We start from the raw sequence: 18,041 nt of genomic DNA, 5'->3' as shown, positions 1-18,041 counted from the left end.
ATGAGTTGAAGTGATTGATCTTTTCCCCTCTTCTCTACCTGTGTATCTGATGGCATCTTTTATCATCGCCTCTCTCCAGGGAGCCCGGGGATCCACTGACAGTCCTTGGTATCTCTTCTCTACCTTTGTGACCATCTGCACCTTTCTTTCTTCTCCACCCTTGGGTGATCAGAGCAAGTGAAGGTGCAGCTGTATGTCCGAGGCCAGTGTTAACCTTGGCTTCCGTATGAGCCAGACGGTTATGCAGGCGTTTCTTCAAGGGACAGTTGGAACCTCACCTTCACCTACTAGCAAGCTTGGATAATGGGGGTATCTTGCTTGAGCTGAGAAGGTTATTGATTAGATATAAAATAGTAACTCCTTTGATTATTGCTACAAATCAAAGTTGTGGCTGTTTCCTGTTAGGGTGTTAGCTCTCCTTATGCTCATTCATTAAATTCAAGGCATAAAGGAAGAAACTTCTTTTTTAAAAAACGTTTTATTTTTTGTTGGGAATATAGCTGATTAACAGTGTTGTAACAGTTTCAGGTGGACAACAGACCGACTCAGCCATAGAAGTACATGTATCCATCCTCCCCCAGACCCCTCCTATCCAGGCTGCCTTGTAACAGTGAGCAGAGTTCCCTACACCACACAGTAGGGGAGAAACTTCTGATGTTTCCTGTTTATTTTAGATGTCTCACATAACCATGCATGAGATCACTGACAATTAATTTGTACAGATGATCTCTCAGGTAGAATGAGAATGACTGTGGAACAAACAGCCTGGCAGCTCTGTTATTTGCTGAAAACCCGAGTGTGGTTAGCAGTTACTCAGGTCATGGAACTGTTCTCACTAGAAGGGACTTGAGGGACCATCTAGTCCAGTGTCCTTGGAGAAGAGGACCCTGCACTCACCAAGAGGTGATTTGCTTAAGGTAACCTGTCTACTTAAGGGCAGAACTGGAGCTAAACGCTTTCTCTCCTGATTCCTAATAGTAGCGATTGTCTGATAGATACTAAAGCAAACAAACCAACAAAGCCCAGTGCTTGTTATACTGAAATCTGGCTTTAATTCCTAAAAATGTCTTGATTCCAATATACTTTGATTTTAAATATTTATCCCTGAGTTGTGGATGGGTCTGATTCATCCCTCTTTTCCCTACCTTACTTAAATGAAATACATCTCTGGAGACTGTGGTTCTGTTTCAGCTGCTTGGTTAGTTGCATTTTTGCAGCAGAAGCTTTGGCACATGGAGGGCGCAGCACCTCGGCCGTGGCCGTGCCCCCTGCGCTCGTGGTTACCCCGATAGGCAGTGCGGGCAAGGCTAGTCCCACTGCTGTGTGGCGAGGCCCCAGGTGGCCACTGCCTTCTGGTGGGTCTGCTGCTCTGCCTGTTTAGCCAGTGACCTCTGTCCTCCCCGCCTGCCTCTGCTGCTGGGGCCGATCTGCCTCCAGCCCCGGCACCATCCTTTGCCCCGTACCCCCTGGTCACTCAAGACTTGTTTGTTTGGCCACACCGTGTTGTTTGTGAGATCAGAGTTCCCTGACCAGGGATTGACCCCGTGCCCCCTACGGTGGAAGTTCAGAGTCTTAACCACTGAACCGCCAGGGACGTCCCTGCTCAGGACTCTGAAGTAGCCATTCTCACCCTCCTGGTTTTCTGTGTCATCAGATACTGCAAGCCATGATGCTCATGGGAGCAAGCAGGACAGCTTTTCTTTAGAGCTTGGGCTGATAGAGTTCTCATTGGAGATTTGTTAGAGCCTGGGGTCCACTGCCTTCTCCATGAAAACAGACAGTTCTTACACCAGTTGGACTTTACACGCTTTAGGCAACTGTGTCCTGAAAGGGTTGCTCTCTGCTACAAGAGGACCAGATGTCAGCCACACACCTGTCACCGCCAAGCCATGCCAACTCCTGCCATTAATCAGAGTGTTTGCCAAGATCCAGTATAACTACATGGTCTTGCCAGCCGAAATGCCAGATTAAATGGAATTGTAATTATTTTCTCTAATCTCATTTCAAATATTTACATTTTCTTGAATAAGTAAATGGCCTGTTATCAAAAAGACATCCTACTTTGAGAGTAAGAAAAGCATATAGTGACTAGCCTAATCTCTGACTTTGAGATTTTTTTCAGTGTGACCATTGAATTTAAGATCCTCATGTGGACCAACAAATGGAACCATTCAAAGTCAGTCAGATGTGATCGGTATCAGCGCATGTCACAGTGCTGGGGAGAGGCTTCATACTTGATGTCACGGTCGCAAACCTAAGTCACAGTGTATGAAGAATCGTGAAAGTATAAGCAGGGTAAAACTACTTGGATTGTGGCTGGCGGCTTCCATATCCTAGAGTTTAATGTTTGAGGGTTTCATATCTGAGGATACAGAGGGCCAGCATCCTAGGCCATTTTAAATAAGGAACTTGAACATTCTTGGATTTTTTTTTTTCATTCTTGGATTTTGCTATCCTAGAGGGGATTCTGGAACCTGTCCCCCACAGACACCGAGGGATGACTGGATATATTTTATCAGCTTTTTATCTTTATGTGCCTGGACTTCTGAAAGCAACTGAACTATAAAAATTCAGTGTTGAAGATCTTTGCTTTTTACCACCCACTAAATTCATGGGAGACTTGATCACACCCACACTTTAATAAAGATGCTTAAAATTATGTAGTTTTTTAACAAGAAGAAATTTTCTTTTGTGAAAATATACTGGTATTGTAGAGCACCGAGTGTCAGTTGACCCTGAACAACACCCCTCCCTCTGGTTTTGGCATTTTCCTTCCAAGTCACACCTTCCTCCATTCATACATATCTCAGCTTTCTAAACTGTTTTAAATCCAAGGCATGAATTAGCATTGAGTTCAGTGGTGATTCAGGGCCTTCTATTTGTGTATTGTGTAATTGGCATTATTTATGAAACTGTTTTCAAGTGTTTTTAAATTAGGGTATATACTTTTTTGTCGGCTGCTCTGTGCGACACGCAGGGATCTGAGTTCCCTGACCAGGGATTGAACCTATGCCCCCTGTAGTGGAAGCAGAGCCCCAGCCACGGGACTGCCAGGGAAGTGCCAACACTGCTGTTTCATGAGGATGTGTTTGACCATATGTTGTATCTCGTAAGCCATATTAGTTTGAGAAGGCCCTCCCTTAACTGCTATTCCTCTTTTTGTGGTCTGTCTGGTTGGTTTCTTTTTTTTTTTTTTAATCTTTATGTTCTTTCAAAATAAACTGTACTGATGTTTAAAAATCGTTCCAGTGTACTTCAGTTTACACCTGTTTTTATGCATTCTACCAAAATACACTTTCCTTTTGGATCTGAGTATTTACTTTGAGTATCACGTCTTGCTCCTGTAAGGAAACTAATGGCAAAGGCAGGTTGCCAGTGTGTGCTGGTGAAGCCTGTGCTTGGGAATTTGGGTTTCTTTTCTAGCTTATGTGGACCTTATTTTTTCTATAGTTGACTCACATCTTCTGGGTTTATGAAAGGATGAAAGGGAGATGAAAGGGAGAAAGAATGATTCATCATTAGCTTTGGTCCAGAGCCTCATAAATCTTCCTCTCTTTACCTAACTAATCATCATCATTACTAATTATGAGACAGGAAATAAACTGGAATTCAGTACGGGCTGGCTTCACATAGAACAAATCCACATATAAATCAAGAGGCTGTCCTGTTGTAAGAATTACTTGAATAGCTGAGCAGAGAGGGGAGGAACTGTCTTCCCCTCTGATTTTGTGTTCGGCCTGTGTTTTAAGGCCTACTCTGGGATACAGTTGGAAATTTTAACTTGGATATGTTGGAAATTGAGTCGTATAATCTAATTTTAAGGGAGCTCGACACCAATTAAGTGAACATTACTTGGAACATAAATTCATGAATAAAGTGCGTGTTGGTTTGTTGAAAAATGGTGGTGTGGCAGGTCTTGGGGCAGGGCCAGGGGACTGCGCGCCTTCCTGCGCCCTGGGCTGGCTCACAGCCGCCCTTCGGGGCCAGGAGAGCCCTGGGCAGATGGCGCCGCGCCTGGCGGGCCCACGGTGCAGGGAAGGAGGCGTCAGCGCCAGGGCTCCCCCAGCCCTTCACTGCCTGGCTGTGCCTGAACGCCCCCTTCCGCCGCGAACCTGCAGCCACGTGTGTGAGTGTGTGTGTGTGAATGTGTGTGAGTCTGTGTGTGAGTGTGTGTGTGAGTGTGTGTGAGTGTGAGTGTGTGTGTGAGTGTGTGTGCGAGTGTGTGTGGGTGTGTGTGTGTGAGTGTGTGTATGTGTGTGAGTGAGTGTGAGTGTGTGTGCATGTGTGTGTGTGAGCGTGTGTGTGTGTGTGAGTGAGTGTGAGTGTGTGTGTGAGTGTGAGTGTGTGAGTGTGAGTGTGTGAGTGTGTGTGTGAATGTGTGTGTGAGTGTGAGTGTGTGTGTGAGTGTGTGAGTGTGAGTGTGTGTGTGTATACACATACATACATATATATATATATATGTCTGCCAGTGGCTCAGACAGTAAAGAATCTGCCTGCGATGCGGGACACCCAGTTTCTGTCCCTGGGTCGGGAGGATCCCCTGGAGAAGGATGCGGCAGCCCCCTCCAGTCTCGGTGCCTGGAGAATCCCGTGGATAGAGGAGCCTGGCGGGCTGTACCCGTGGGGCCGCAGAGTCAGAACTGACTGAGCTACTGAGCACTCAGACACTCCTCACGGTCTCGGGCCGCCTGGGCCGTTTCTGTCTGAGGGACGTGCTGGGAGGGGTCCCCGGCTGTCCTCCTACGCCCCCCCTGTTCTTCCGTCCAGCCAGGCTTGACAGTGAGTGCTCCCTGAGCGGGCTGCGGGCTGCTGTGTCTGCCTCTGGCTGAGATCTGTTTTCTGGAGGTGCCATCTAGCTCTCTCAGGCCCAGTCCTGACTTGCTCTACAATATCAGACCCATGTTTTCAGCTTCCTTTTGATTCTTTAACATCTTCCTGAGTAACTGATTTCTTATCCCTTCCCAGCACCTCAAATGGAGCACAGCCCAAACAGGACTCATCGTGTTTCTCTTCACCTTTCCTCTCCTCTTGTGTCTGTTTCACCCTCCTCTCGCTGGGCCTTTGCCTCTTCCCCTTACAGTCCCGTTGGCGACGTGGCCAGATCCCACTTGACTGCTCTAAGAGCTGTCAGCACTTTTGATCTCTTCATCCTTATCACCACTGTTGACTTCAGACACACACATGCACATGCACACACGTGCACACGCATGCACACACATGCATACATGCGCGCGCACACACACACATGCACACACAATCCTTATCTCTTGTCTAATATTACAGTAGCTTCCCAGCAAGTCTTTCCCGTCTGTCCTGACTGTGGCTCCCTGATGAATCCCGCGACCTTGGCACTCGGGGTGGCCACAGTTTGTGGTCTGGGGTCTGTGGCCCCGGCCGGGGTCCACTCACCTCTCCCCTCGCTGTGGGCTCTGCTCTCCCGGCTGGGCCTGCGGGAGGGTGCCTGCAGGTTCTGTGTGAATTTTGTTTCTTTAAAAGGCTTCCGGGGACTCCCTGGTGGTCCAGCGATTAGGACTTCACCTTCCAATGCAAAGGGTGTGGGTTCGGTCCCTGGTCAGGGAGCTAAGAGCCACATGCCTTGCAGCCAAGAAACCAAAAACAGAAGCAGTACTGTGACACATTCAATAAAGGTTTTAAAAAATAAAAATAAAAAAAATAAAAGGTGTCTGTATCAAAGACCTAAACGTCTAGGCTAAAACTGTGAAGGTCTTTCTTAGAGATGGCATCTGAAGGTTACTCTTGTGTTAGAAAAAAACCTAGCCAGTGTCACAGCTAGAGTGTAAAAGCAACTCTGTAATTGCTCGCCCCTTTTCCTTTGCTCTGCTGATTTCTGAACTTGAAAGTACCCTGTCTTGAAATTTTCCCTGTCTAAATCCTCTCCATAATCCAGACTCTTCGCTGGGCCTCTGATTGCTCCATCCAGCTCCAGCAAGGCAAGCATCCCTGTGTTTATGTTACAGCTATTTACTTGCATGGCTGTTTAAGTACGTCTAGGCTGTGAGTTTCTTATGGGTGGTGACAAGGTCTTTGTTCCAAGGGACAATAATAACTACCATAGTGCTTGACACATGGTAAATATTCAGTGAGAATTTGAATGAATAAATGAATGGAAGAGAAAATATGTTCATGAGTTCATTTTTGCCTAACTTTAAATAGCTTCAGTTCAGTTGCTCAGTCGTATCCGACACTTTGCGACCCCATGAATCACAGCTTAGGAGTGGTATTTGGGTCTGATTCATCTTAATAATCTACCATGGCTAGTATTGTGCTTTTTGCATCATAGATACTCAGTAGATATTTATTTTTATTTTTATTTCTTATTTCAGCTTTATTGAGGTATAATTGACAAAATGGATTGTAAGACATTTAAGATGGACACTTTGAAGTATGGAAATAAGTATGCATTGTGAAAGGACTCCCCACATCTCATTGATTAACACTTCCATCATGTCACATCTTAATCTTTTTTTTTTCTTTTGGTGAGAACATTTTAAGGTCTACACTTAGCAAATTTCAATTATGCCACAACTGTTTCTTGAAATAGTAGATAGATGAGCAGTTGATTATAATATGCGCTTTCTGAATGCTACATTACTATATTTTATTTTCAATAATTTAAGTCCTCTTACTACAGCAAAATATTTTAAAATGTTTCATTTTTGATTGTCAGCATTAATTTTTATCAGTGATTATTTCTGACTTTAAACTTTTTCTACATTTTGATTTTGATCTTAAATCGTAATCACCGCGGAGGGGTGTATTCACAATCACACAAAGGAAATCAGAAAGAAAAAGAAGGTTCTCTTTTTAAGAAAATTGTGAAGGAGGTTATCTGTATTATTAGCTCCTGCTTCTGGGTGTAGGTGGGGTTCTAGGACTAGCAATTATTTCTACAACAATGGTTGAATAGTTTTTTCCAGAGTCATCATGGTTCCATTCAGAACACATAATTTGGATGCTTTCAATAGGAAATGGTGTTGGGCAGCCTTTATTAGAACATTTGATGGATTCTTTAAACTCCAGTTAAGTCATCCTGCCTCCTGTCAATACCAGAAGGCTAACATTCTTCTCCTGTTTTTTTTTTTTTTTTTTTTTTGGTCAAGGCTGTTTGCCGGTTTTCTTTGACAATAATACTTGATTATAATCAGTGAATTAATGGTATTTGCTGTTGGTCCTGTTGGTGCAGCCCCAAATAATCATGAAATTAAAAGAATTGACTGAAACATACTCGTGATCCTGTGTTTTTGTGACCCCTCCTGTCTAAAGATTCAGGGTTGTTATTGGGCAGTTGTTTTGCTTTTTGACTCTTTTTAAAGCCATTTGAGAAAAGCTGCCTTGGTTCAGGAGATTTGGGGGAAAAGATAACCGATGCCTGAGCGTGCTTCTTTGGTGGCACCCTTTTAATTACCTGTGAGAGAGGAATAGTCCCAACACAGATCCATGGAGTGAGCCGGCTACATGATGTACCCAGATTTGAGAGGTGCCTGTATCTGGCGATGAGCACTTACAGGGTGGCGAGCAGAGTCAGGAGAAGAAGGTCCCGGGCGCAAAGGAAAGAAATTTAGGAAATGCTAGAAGCTTATTGGAAATGAGTTTCTGCAGTGTATTTAGAAGAGCAGTTCAGAAGAACAGTAAACAGAAACAGCAGGCTCCCTCTGTAGAAGATTTGGGGGGCAGTGCATACCCTGTAGAGACACTTGTTTCTTTAGAAATAAGAAAAGTATGCGAGGAGCGGACTCGCTCACTCACTGTCCACTGGACCTCCCGGGACTCTTCCAGTCTCGGGAGCGGGAAACTTGCACTCATGTATCGTGACATCCGGACTTCCGAACCGTGGAATACATCCATCTCGGCCTGTTGGAAGTAACTCACTTGGTGTGCGTTTTTGTCTCCTGCAGAAATGCGCACGCCTGAGTATGCTGGAAGGCCGTGAGCGCCCCGACCCCCCGGCGACCGCGGCGGGCCCCACGGGAGGAAGCGCGCGGAGCGGCGGGCTCTGAGCGGCCGGCCCTGCGCGCGGCGCTCGGCATGGAGACCCTGTCGCAGGACTCGCTGCTGGAGTGCCAGATCTGCTTCAACCACTACAGCCCGCGGCGCAGGCCCAAGCTGCTGGACTGCAGGCACACTTGTTGCTCCGTGTGCCTGCAGCAGATGCGGACGAGCCAGAAGGACGTGCGCTGCCCCTGGTGCCGCGGCACCACCCGGCTGCCCCCCGGCTTCTCCGTGTCGCAGCTGCCCGACGACCCCGCGGTGCTGGGCGTCATCGCCATCCCGCACGCCTCCGAGCACACGCCGGTCTTCATCAGACTCCCGAGCAACGGCTGCTACATGCTGCCCCTGCCCGTCTCCAAGGAGCGCGCGCTGCTGCCCGGCGACGCGGGCTGCCGCCTGCTGCCCGGGGGCCAGCCGAAGGCGGTGGCTGTGGTGGGCGTCCCCGCGGCGGAGCAGCAGCCCCTGCAGCCCGCGGCCCCGGGCGACGCGGCGGCCGAGGAGCCGGACCGGCGCGGCGCGGCCAAGAGCTCCACCTGGTCCGGGGTGTGCACCGTCATCCTGGTGGCCTGCGTCCTGGTCTTCCTCCTCGGCATCGTGCTCCACAACATGTCCTGCATTTCCAAGCGCTTCACTGTGATATCCTGCGGCTGAAGGGGCTGCGGGCAAGGCTCCGTGGGTGCCCACTCGGGGCTGAGCAGCTGTTGGTGGGGGGGTCGTGGTGAGAAGGCGGGGGGCCCGCTGACCCCGGGGGGCCCGGCGCTGGCTCCGGGCCCTGGGCCAACGTTTGATTACCCGAAGACAGACACGAAGGGAAAGCAGGCAGAGCGCTCTCATTCCTGGTGGCGACGGCTTCGAAGATGGTTGCATGCATCCTCAGAATCACCTGTTAAATGGACTGTAATTTATCATTTCTCCAAATCATGTTACGAGATAGACCTGTTCTACTTAGACGTTAAACTGTTGGAAGTGCATACAATGTGATCTTCTCTAAATGTGTTAGATTAAAACAAAGATGCCCTGAATACAAGTAGAATTAAACCTGAAAATCCCTGTAAAAAATTCAACCGCAACATGCAGTGCTGGTTTCTTTCCTTTTTTTGAGAAAATGAGACCCTGTCTCCCTTTAGTTGCTAAGACTTTTTATACAATTTTGAATGGCACCCAAATTAAAATAAGTTACGCGGACAGTTGTCTTTTCCGGAAAACATCTGAATGAGTGTTTCCAATGTGCTGTGTTTTGTCACGTACCTTCGTTTTTCTTCCCCTGTAATTAGAGCTCGCTATGTGTTTATTAAACCGAAGGCCGGATCAGGAGAAATAAACTGAGTAATAATGAGAAATGCCTAATCCCACAGGAAACCTACATGCCAATTTTTCTCAAGCCATCTCACAAAACAAGAATTTTAAATGTAAATATTGTGTATTTGTGTGTGTGTGTGATTTGATTTACCTCAGGTTTTGAATCTTTTCAGAAGAATCCCAGGAGTAAGACTTTGTAGGCGTGAATGAGTCCAGAGTCTGAAACAGCGGCCACCTTGCGGCCACCTGGACCCCCTAGCGAGGTGTCACAGGCACGTCCCTTGCACACTTGCTCCTCTTCTGTGTGTCCAAGTCCTGTATTCTGTAAGGCACAAATGGAGAATGCAGAAGATTCTGTCTTTTCTCCCAGTTGTGATGTATTCCAACAGCTCGAAGTGTTGGTAATTGCTAACAAACCTGGACTGGCGTTTTAAGACAGTCCATGATTATTTCTTAAAAGAGATTGCTCCGTGAGAGTTAAGCCATTTCACATTCCAGTGTCTTCTTGTTGGTGGAAGTGAGACTTTCTCTTGTATTTCAAGATATGTTTTTATCGAGAAGTGTGGCAAGGTGAACTAGCAATGCACATCCCAGTGTAAGTGGACCAGCTCACCATCGATTCGCAAATGTGCTTAAATGTTTAATGGCCTGCAGTTGCTTGCAAAGAAAGATCTGCTGGTTTTAAATGACACATTCTATGTCTGAATATGTGTGCATTCAGACATAGCTGTGAGCTTTACAGTTCTCGTTTCTTTTATGGAATTTATGAAGCAAGTGGTGCATGCCAAGCCACCCTGCCCCCGTTCACAGATATGTCCGTGTTCCAGTGAATTCCTAAAAACAGGGGACAGGAAAATAAGGCGTGACTGCCTCCAAAAAGTAAGGCTAGAAATAATCCTCAGGACTGAGATAATTTAATTTACCTACATGCTAACTTTTACCTTCAAGCAGCACAAAATATGCATATTAAAGTTTGGCATTAACTGAGATAAAATGACAATATAATGAACAGAATCCCAAGCTAATATTCATTGACATGAGAATTTGATATAAAAATATGAACTCGGGTTTTTCAAATCTTTCAAATTTGTCATTAGCCCTTTAGGAAATGTATTTGAAATCTCAAACTAGAAATTAGGTTAAAATGCCATTTTATTGTGTAAGCTATTGGGCATTATACAACAAATAATCTAGGATTTGTTTGGTATTAATAATTTAGGTATCATATTAGCTGAATACTATCCTCTATTATGTAACCTAATATACTGTTGGGTTAGTTTCAATCTCTCAAACTCTCCCAGGCTGCCGTGATGCATGTCTGACCTAATTTCTGTTTCTCTTGGGAAAAAAAAACCCACAGAAATGTTGCACTAAGGATTCTGCATTTCAAATGGACTTTACCTTGCAATGTTAAGTCATGCCATATTCAAATTGTCTTTGTGAATGATATCTACATATGTTTATGTCCTATATGAAATGATTAGCCCTGGAGTGTAGTGGGATAGAATTCTACACGGTCTGTAGGTTATATATAGACACTGACATATGTGATGATACAGTGCCCTGGGTTTCTTAGCACAAACCCGTAGAGTACAAATGTCCACGTACTTTCTACTGAAAAACAATCCCAATTGCAGTTAGCAGTGCAAAATTCCTCGGCTCTATGATAGATTCTTGACATTACAATTTAAGGTACAGTAGCAACCCCCAGCAGGATTTTTGTGTGAGTCTTACTGATGTAAAGCCGTTGTGTAAGTGGGTTCTGCCGCTAGTTGTTCACTTGTGTACCTGCTTATCGGTGTGCAGTCCTGTGTGTGCCGAGTGTGCGTGTGCGCGTGTATGTGACGTCTCAGCCTGCCGGACAGAATGTGTATAGGCTTCGTGTTGTTTGATGTTATTTGGCATCCACTGCTCTGGCCTCTGGCACTTACTCACGACCCTGAGAACACGTCTACCCCATGTGACACAGCCCAGTGACACCATCAGCCAGAACTCAGCTCACATCAGTGAAAACACAACGGGAAGCATAGGACGTCGAATCTGAAGGCAGCCTCTGGCGGCTGGATGTTTCGGACGACTCCACTCAGGCCCACAGGATGCAAGATGGTTTGATCTGCAGCGAAAGGGGGGCCAGGACTTTGCACTGCGGTTTCCTCCTGCCCCTTCCTAGACCTGTTGCCCTCTCTGTCGGGCCACGATCTCCTTTCAGGGTGGACGAATGCCCACCCTCTACTAACTTAAGGTTAAGGTTTAAGGTCTTTGTTTTTGTAGATTTATATATTTGTTTTAGTTAGCATCTACCTCTCTGGGAAATGAAAGGAGGGTTGATTTAGGGACGAGTATAGACAATTAAAGAGAACCATGTGATCTGAATTTTTTGAGTTGCAAAACATTGGTTTCCCCCCTGCCTCCCACTTTACCTGCAAAGGACAGTGAGTGTTGTGTAAATAGTAAACTATAAGAAGCATGGATTTTTCTTTATTAATGATCTTGACATAACCAAGAGAATGCTGAATATGCTAAGTAGAATCAAGTATGCTATCAAAAAGCATTGTTTTGGGGAAATTTTGTACAATGACCTGGGGCATAGGTTGTGATGAAAAGGCAATAGGTTCTCAGTTCCAGTCATACTTTATGATCAGAAACCTATAAGATATTTCCTTTAAAAATATAGTTCAGTTTAATCTTGCTCATGACTTAAGAGTGGTTCCCTTGATGGTTAAACCTTGTACTGGTGCAGCCAGCCCTTGGGATCTTCATGATTGGCGCTGCTCAGTAGAATGTTCTGTGATGCTGGAAATGTTCTAGAAGTTATGCTGTCCAATACAGTAACCACACTGGTTACTGGGCAACTGAAATGAAATTAGTCTGAATGAGGAACTGGATTTTGTATTTTAAGTCAATTAAATTGATGCCACTCACATGTGGCAAGTGGGTACCATTATTGGACAACAGATTCTGGAGGGTTATGCAGTGGAATCGAGCATCAAGGTGTTAGTGGAGTAGACAGTAAGGTGGAGAAGACAGTTTGTGGTTTAGTAACCTGCAGTTGGCTTAAAATTTTTTTTCCTTTCTGGGCTTAAAAATAAATGATCTCAAGTATGACAGTAAAAATGCATTGATTGCCCTTTGGGGTTATTACTTAGATACTCTGGGCCAAGGAAAAATCAGTGAAGCTTAAAAGAGTGCTTGATAAAGCCCCTTTTCTGGGATCATTAGCTGCATGTGAATCTATTGTCCAAAAATAGTAAGTAGTTAGACAATAGCTGTAAAATGTTTGACTTGCATGACCTGTACTGTGAAATTGTGCTTAGGGTCTTGTGGCCAAAAAGTAAATGTTACAGAAAACAAGAAAAAAGCCTAATGAAATCCCTCTTCACTTCCAACATCTTACTCAGACTCCATCACTGCATGAGTAAGGTGTGAAATATAGGAGCAAGCATGTTTTGCAGTGTTCATAGGCAGTGTTTTTGTTTGCCCTTGAAGTCTGCCAGCTCGTCCTTGTATTTGAGGGGGGCATAGGTAGGCATCGTTTTTCAGATGCCAGACTAAAATGTAGGTACTATTTTTAGAGTGAGATTTAACATTGTTTTAGTCTTTTTTTTTTTTTTCATTATCACTGAAATAATTGAAGATTTGAATTCTTGCACAACGACACTTTGTTTGACATTAGAAAAACATTGCCCATGAAATGTAAAGACCTGAAGGTTATTAAAGTTACTAAAATTGCTTTTTAAGTGAGTAAAGGGAAGCAGAAAATTCAACTTGAGATATATTTTCATTGATCAGACTCTTCCTGATAGTATTTATTCCAGTCTAGATTTTGATTTAAAGAGCTCTCATAGTTTTATTTGAAAACGTGCACTGTGTCTAAAGTGGTTAGTCTGCTTTTCATTGTCCACAATAATGTTAATCAAATGCATTTGTTTTAAATATAGAACTTGTCAATGAGCAGGACTCTTTAGTTTGTCCTTAAAAATGACTGCGTGTTTTGCCCAGTGATAGATTTTCTCTAGACTCATGAGGAAATTAGAGGGCCAAAGACCACTGGGTCGAGAGGAGTGGGATGCCAGTGGTTTGAATTTCTATCTTCTCTTAGAAAAATGATGCTGCCAACTGGTCGGCATCTCGTTCCCACGCGAGAAGGGTCATCAGTCAGTTAATCTGTCATCCTCGGCCCAGAAGGAGAAGCTGTCCCTTACCGCTTTCATCATTTTCAGGAAAACGTTACCCACAAAGCAATCCTTACCAGAACGGGAACTGCAGAGAAGGATGAGGCAGTCAAGATAATTCAGTAACTGTTTGAAAGTGATAGTCTATTTCAGGAGATGATGACTAGTTGCTGAATTTTGTTAAACCTGAAACATTTCTAAAAAAACAAGTAGAAATTCAAGCCATTGACTTTGCTGACACAATTGATTCACTGTATAAAGATATATATCTATATATATAGGTATAAATATATACACATATATAGGCACATGATTTAGCTGTAACTGAAGCTTAAAACATCAACTAAAATGTTTGTGATGTTTTTCAATGTGGGTTATATAATGTTGAATTTAGGTATTAATTTCTCAACAAATGCTATAGGCTGCATCCATTTTGTCAAACCAGCTATCTTTGGGAGTGTCTTATAACTAAGGTCTCGAGACTTCTTATATATGAAGAGGTGAGTTCTACCGTATGAAGAACACTAGTGGGTGGGACATATAATCTCTGTCTTCCAAATGACTTACTTTTGGCTCTGCTCAGGTGGTCGTGAGTAGGGCACCATTATTCTTGAACTCTGGCAACATGGCTCCATTTTTCTGCACAAGTTTCCTTGCACAGTCGGACCAATGATTTTTTTTTTCAGGATTCACTGCCTGGGGTATCCCACTATCTATATCCCACTTACGATGTAGCGGTGCTTGAAAACACTCATCTCGTTAGCTGGACTTTATTATTCTAGTCTAAAGTTTTTGATACTATTCATGTTATAGTCTTTTTTAGAGACAATCAGTAATATTCGGGGCAAAAGTACTGAGGGGTCTCTTGAAGCCTGCAACAGCATGTATGTTTTGTTTTTCTGAGGGGTGTTCCCTTATAGCTGGCCTGGTTCTTCTAGAACACTGCTCTAAGCTCATCATGGGATGCAGGGCTGGTAGCCCCTGTGAAGGTCTTCTGTGATCTCTGTGGGCTGTGTTACTGGATTATTCTAATGAGAGTGTTCCAAAGGGGAGCTCAGTCTTTAATCTGACATCTGCATTTTGAGAATCGAGAAGCAGAAGGTTGGATATGATGGCAGTGGAGGAGCATGGGTGGAAAAGGGAGGAAATTGATGAGGCAGGTGCCCCTTAGGGGAACAGGTGGAGGTATCTGTGTCATCTCTCTTTCGAAAGTGGGGGGACACAAGAGCTGGAGTCTTACACTGTGCTGCAGAAAACTCCCGGCTGGCTTTTCCTGGCTGAGAAACAAGCGGACTCTTAGGTAGGCCCTGTATGGTGGAGGTGTGACCTTGAGTCTGTAGCAAAAGAGAGGCAGGCACGCCCAGAAAGTGAGAAGACGCCGGCATAGAGGGAGGAAACCCATAGTGAGACCCTAGCTCCCAAACAAAGCAGAAGCTGAGGGTCAGTCCCGGCAGAAACCAGCTGAAGAAAGAACAGAAGAGCGGGAATTAACTGAGCCAAGCACAATGAGTCACTCCAGCATGGCCCACCGAACTCAGTCCAGGATGTGTCAGCTGAAGACGCGGGAAGGTGCTCAGCTGATGGGCGCGTCCCGGGAGGCCCCGCTGGGTGTCGGTCGGCACAGCACACACTTTCAGGGCCTGCTCTCGGGCTGGTGGCTCAGTCACTGCAGACAAACTCCAACGGTGTCCTCTCACCTGTGGAATGCAGTGCCCAGGCCTGTGGACGTGACCTGCCTTGAGTAGGTCAATACTATTGGGAAGGCTCATTCAAGAACATTTCGGTTTCTCTCCTGGTTGTGGTCATTTGTTATATTTTTTATTCCACCACTAGTTCCCGTTTCACCCCCTCGGCAGTTGCAGGTGGCTGGATTCAGCCTGGGACGGTTACACGCCCCCAGCGTAAGCCACGCAGCTGTTACACTGAGGCCGGCCACTTGGACGACTCCGCTGGTGGCTTTCCTGGCCTTCTTGATAACTAGTACTCCAGTCCAATGGCTAGATTAATGCTGCTCAGAGGCTGTTAACTCAAGTCCTTGACGTGTTTCATTTACAGTTCTGTGGATTATTTATTTTAGAATCTTTTTTAAAGGGCCAAACAGCCCTACAGATAAACGAGCTGCTGGGCTGTATAGAGAATATTGTCCAAATGTTGCCAAATACTGACTTCATAAGGGGGATATCAAGCTGCTGTTTGTAAATCTGAATGTCTTAAAAGCATTCTTGCTTGCTGTCTCTGTTGTAGGTGGTGTCTTAGCAAGTCCTGAGTTTTTCCAATGAACCTGATTTTAATATATGGTATTTTTGTATGCCAATCTGGTGTCTTGTCCTTTGTATATGTGGTAATGTTGATTTTATGACTACTGTTAAAACACATTTGCTATGATTAAAATTCATGAAATGATTTCAAATAGACTCATGTGTTGGTTTTCTTCCCCCCAACCTCATGAAGAGGAAAAAAAAAGCTGGCTGGAATTTTCATCATCAGAGACTCTGAGAATTTTAATCGACTTGGGTCATAAAGCAACAAGGAGCTTCTGAGCCAAGGATTTTAAGTGGAGGTGACCTTTAAGCGGCTCCTCTGAGAAGCTAAAGAATGCATTTAATGAGTGAGTCCAAGTGTGTTTCTGTGCAGTTGGGGGTTCGTGTGACTTCTGGTGGCCCCACCTTCACCCTGTACCGTTTAGAAACGATGCTGTTTGCACCAGCTTTATGTTCCTTGTGCAGAACAATTTCGTGCAGGTCCCTGTGTAGTGAGAAGTACCATGACCTGGTCTCTTGGCTCTGCGTCTGGAAAAGTACCTTTTAACAAATTTTTCCAATGGTTAGCACTCTGCACCTCCACTGCCGAAGGTTCAGGTTAAATCTTTGCTTGGGGAAACAGGATCCCACAAGACACCAAAAAACAAAACAAAAGAAACAAATGTTTTCTTCTGTGGGACAGAGGGTGTTTGAAGAGCTTTCTTTTCTTTTCTTTTTTTAATAAAAAACATTCTGACTTTGAATAACTCAATATCCTATCAGTGAACTGCAGTTCAGTTGAACAGGTGACCCAATTAAGGGGTTATCAATGATCGGGTATGCATGAACGCTAGTGTTGGTATGCCCTGGCTCTCTGGGAAATTTAAAAAATGATCCTTATTAAGTTTAAACTTGAGAGGTTACTGTGCTTCCATATTCATTTCTTGTACCAAAAAAGCAAGATTTTTTGAGAGTCCAGATGTTTGAAAGTATAAAAGTTGAATAAGCATATTTTAGAATTTCTGGTGTGGATTTCCGTGATCTCAAACGGAGGGTGTGTGTGTGTGTGTGTGTGTGTGTGTGTGTGTGTGTGCGCGCGTGCCCGTGCATGGGTGAGTGTGTGTGCTGGGGCCAGCGAGGGATTCCTTATTGTTGTTGGAGCCGCTTGCTCTTGCTTGAGCTTTTCTATCAGCTTGAGAAGAGTGGACTCGAAGAGGGCATTGACGGCATGTAAATGCTCTCAGCTCCTCCAGGAGTTTGGCCAGGACTGGGTCCCATCTGGAGTCTGATCTCGACTTCTCTGCAGACGTGACGGGGTCCAGCGCAAGGCAGAGGGGATCACGGGGGAGCCCCACACGTGCGTCTCCTCTGGGGACAGCTCACACCCGCAGCCTCTTCTGATGACACTGTTTGGGCGGCCTGGGCGGCCTGCCTGTGGGGGCAAGGCTGGAAGCACAGGGTGGGCCTGCATCAGCTCCGAGAGCCTTGCCGTCCTCACCCTCCTGTTGGGGCTCGGGGGCCGAAGTGTCAGTAGCCCAAGGTCCCAGGGCACGGCGGGCGCGGCCGGCAGGGTGTCCCCCGCAGCCAGCCTCGCCTTCAGGCCTCACATACATCTCCCCGCCAGCTCTCAGCCACACTTCCTGAAACGAGGGCCTGTCCATTTGCCACTGAGCTGGTCTTCTCGATACTTCTGTTTCCAGGGCTGATTCCTGCAGGAGGAGGCCGTGTCCAGCGTCCGCATGGAGCTCGTGGCCGGGGTGAACGGCGCGGGAGGGGCTGACCGGGAACCGGAGGGGCCGCTGCTTCTCTGTCTGTGGGTTTGAAAACTTCTGCACAACTTCACTTGACCCAGAAAGTGACGCAGCTGTAATCGGATTTGGCCTCTCATTCCACAGACGTACTTTTCCCTGCAGCCCCCATCTCTCCTCACACTGTGACACTTGACAAACGATTGTTGGTATTGTCATTTTTAAATTTCACTTGACCGTTTTATTTCCGCCTGTGCTGGGCCTCTGCTGCTGGGGGGGCTCTCGGGTTGCCCCGGGCAGGGCGCGTCTGCAGGCGCGGTGCGCAGGCGCAGGGCGCGGGTCCTCTGGGCGGTGGGACCCCGCAGGGCAGCGGGGCTCCAGGCTTCCGGGCCCCGGGCGTGCGGCTCTCGGGCTCTCGGGCTCTCGGGCTCTCGGGCTCCCAGGCTCCCGCTCGGCAGCTGTGGCGCGTGGGCTCAGTTGCTCTCAGGCTCGCAGCACGTGGGGACCTCCTGGATCCCGGGTCGAACCCGTGTCTCCGCCACTGGCAGGCGGGTTCTTAACCCCAGAGCCAC

General features: G+C 46.0%; 1 protein-coding gene across 8 annotated transcripts in view; it reads left to right on the top strand.

The window, feature by feature from the left end:
• The window catches only part of RNF152 (ring finger protein 152), a 115,639-nt gene extending 99,746 nt beyond the window's left edge, over nucleotides 1–15,893 (top strand). For all 8 annotated transcript variants that reach the window (XM_065932846.1, XM_065932842.1, XM_065932841.1 and 5 more), the window contains one exon: nucleotides 7,917–15,893. In XM_065932846.1, coding sequence (XP_065788918.1) covers nucleotides 8,047–8,661 — 615 coding nt within the window. In that variant the 5' untranslated portion in view covers nucleotides 7,917–8,046 and the 3' untranslated portion in view covers nucleotides 8,662–15,893. The remainder of the gene's footprint in view (nucleotides 1–7,916) is intronic.
• The last annotated feature ends 2,148 nt before the right edge of the window (nucleotides 15,894–18,041 follow it).

The sequence above is a fragment of the Muntiacus reevesi genome, chromosome 4 (assembly GCF_963930625.1).
Source record: "Muntiacus reevesi chromosome 4, mMunRee1.1, whole genome shotgun sequence".
Classification (NCBI taxonomy): Eukaryota; Metazoa; Chordata; class Mammalia; order Artiodactyla; family Cervidae; genus Muntiacus; species Muntiacus reevesi.
Note: the sequence above shows the minus strand (reverse complement) of the source record. Positions and strands in the feature narration are given on the sequence as shown.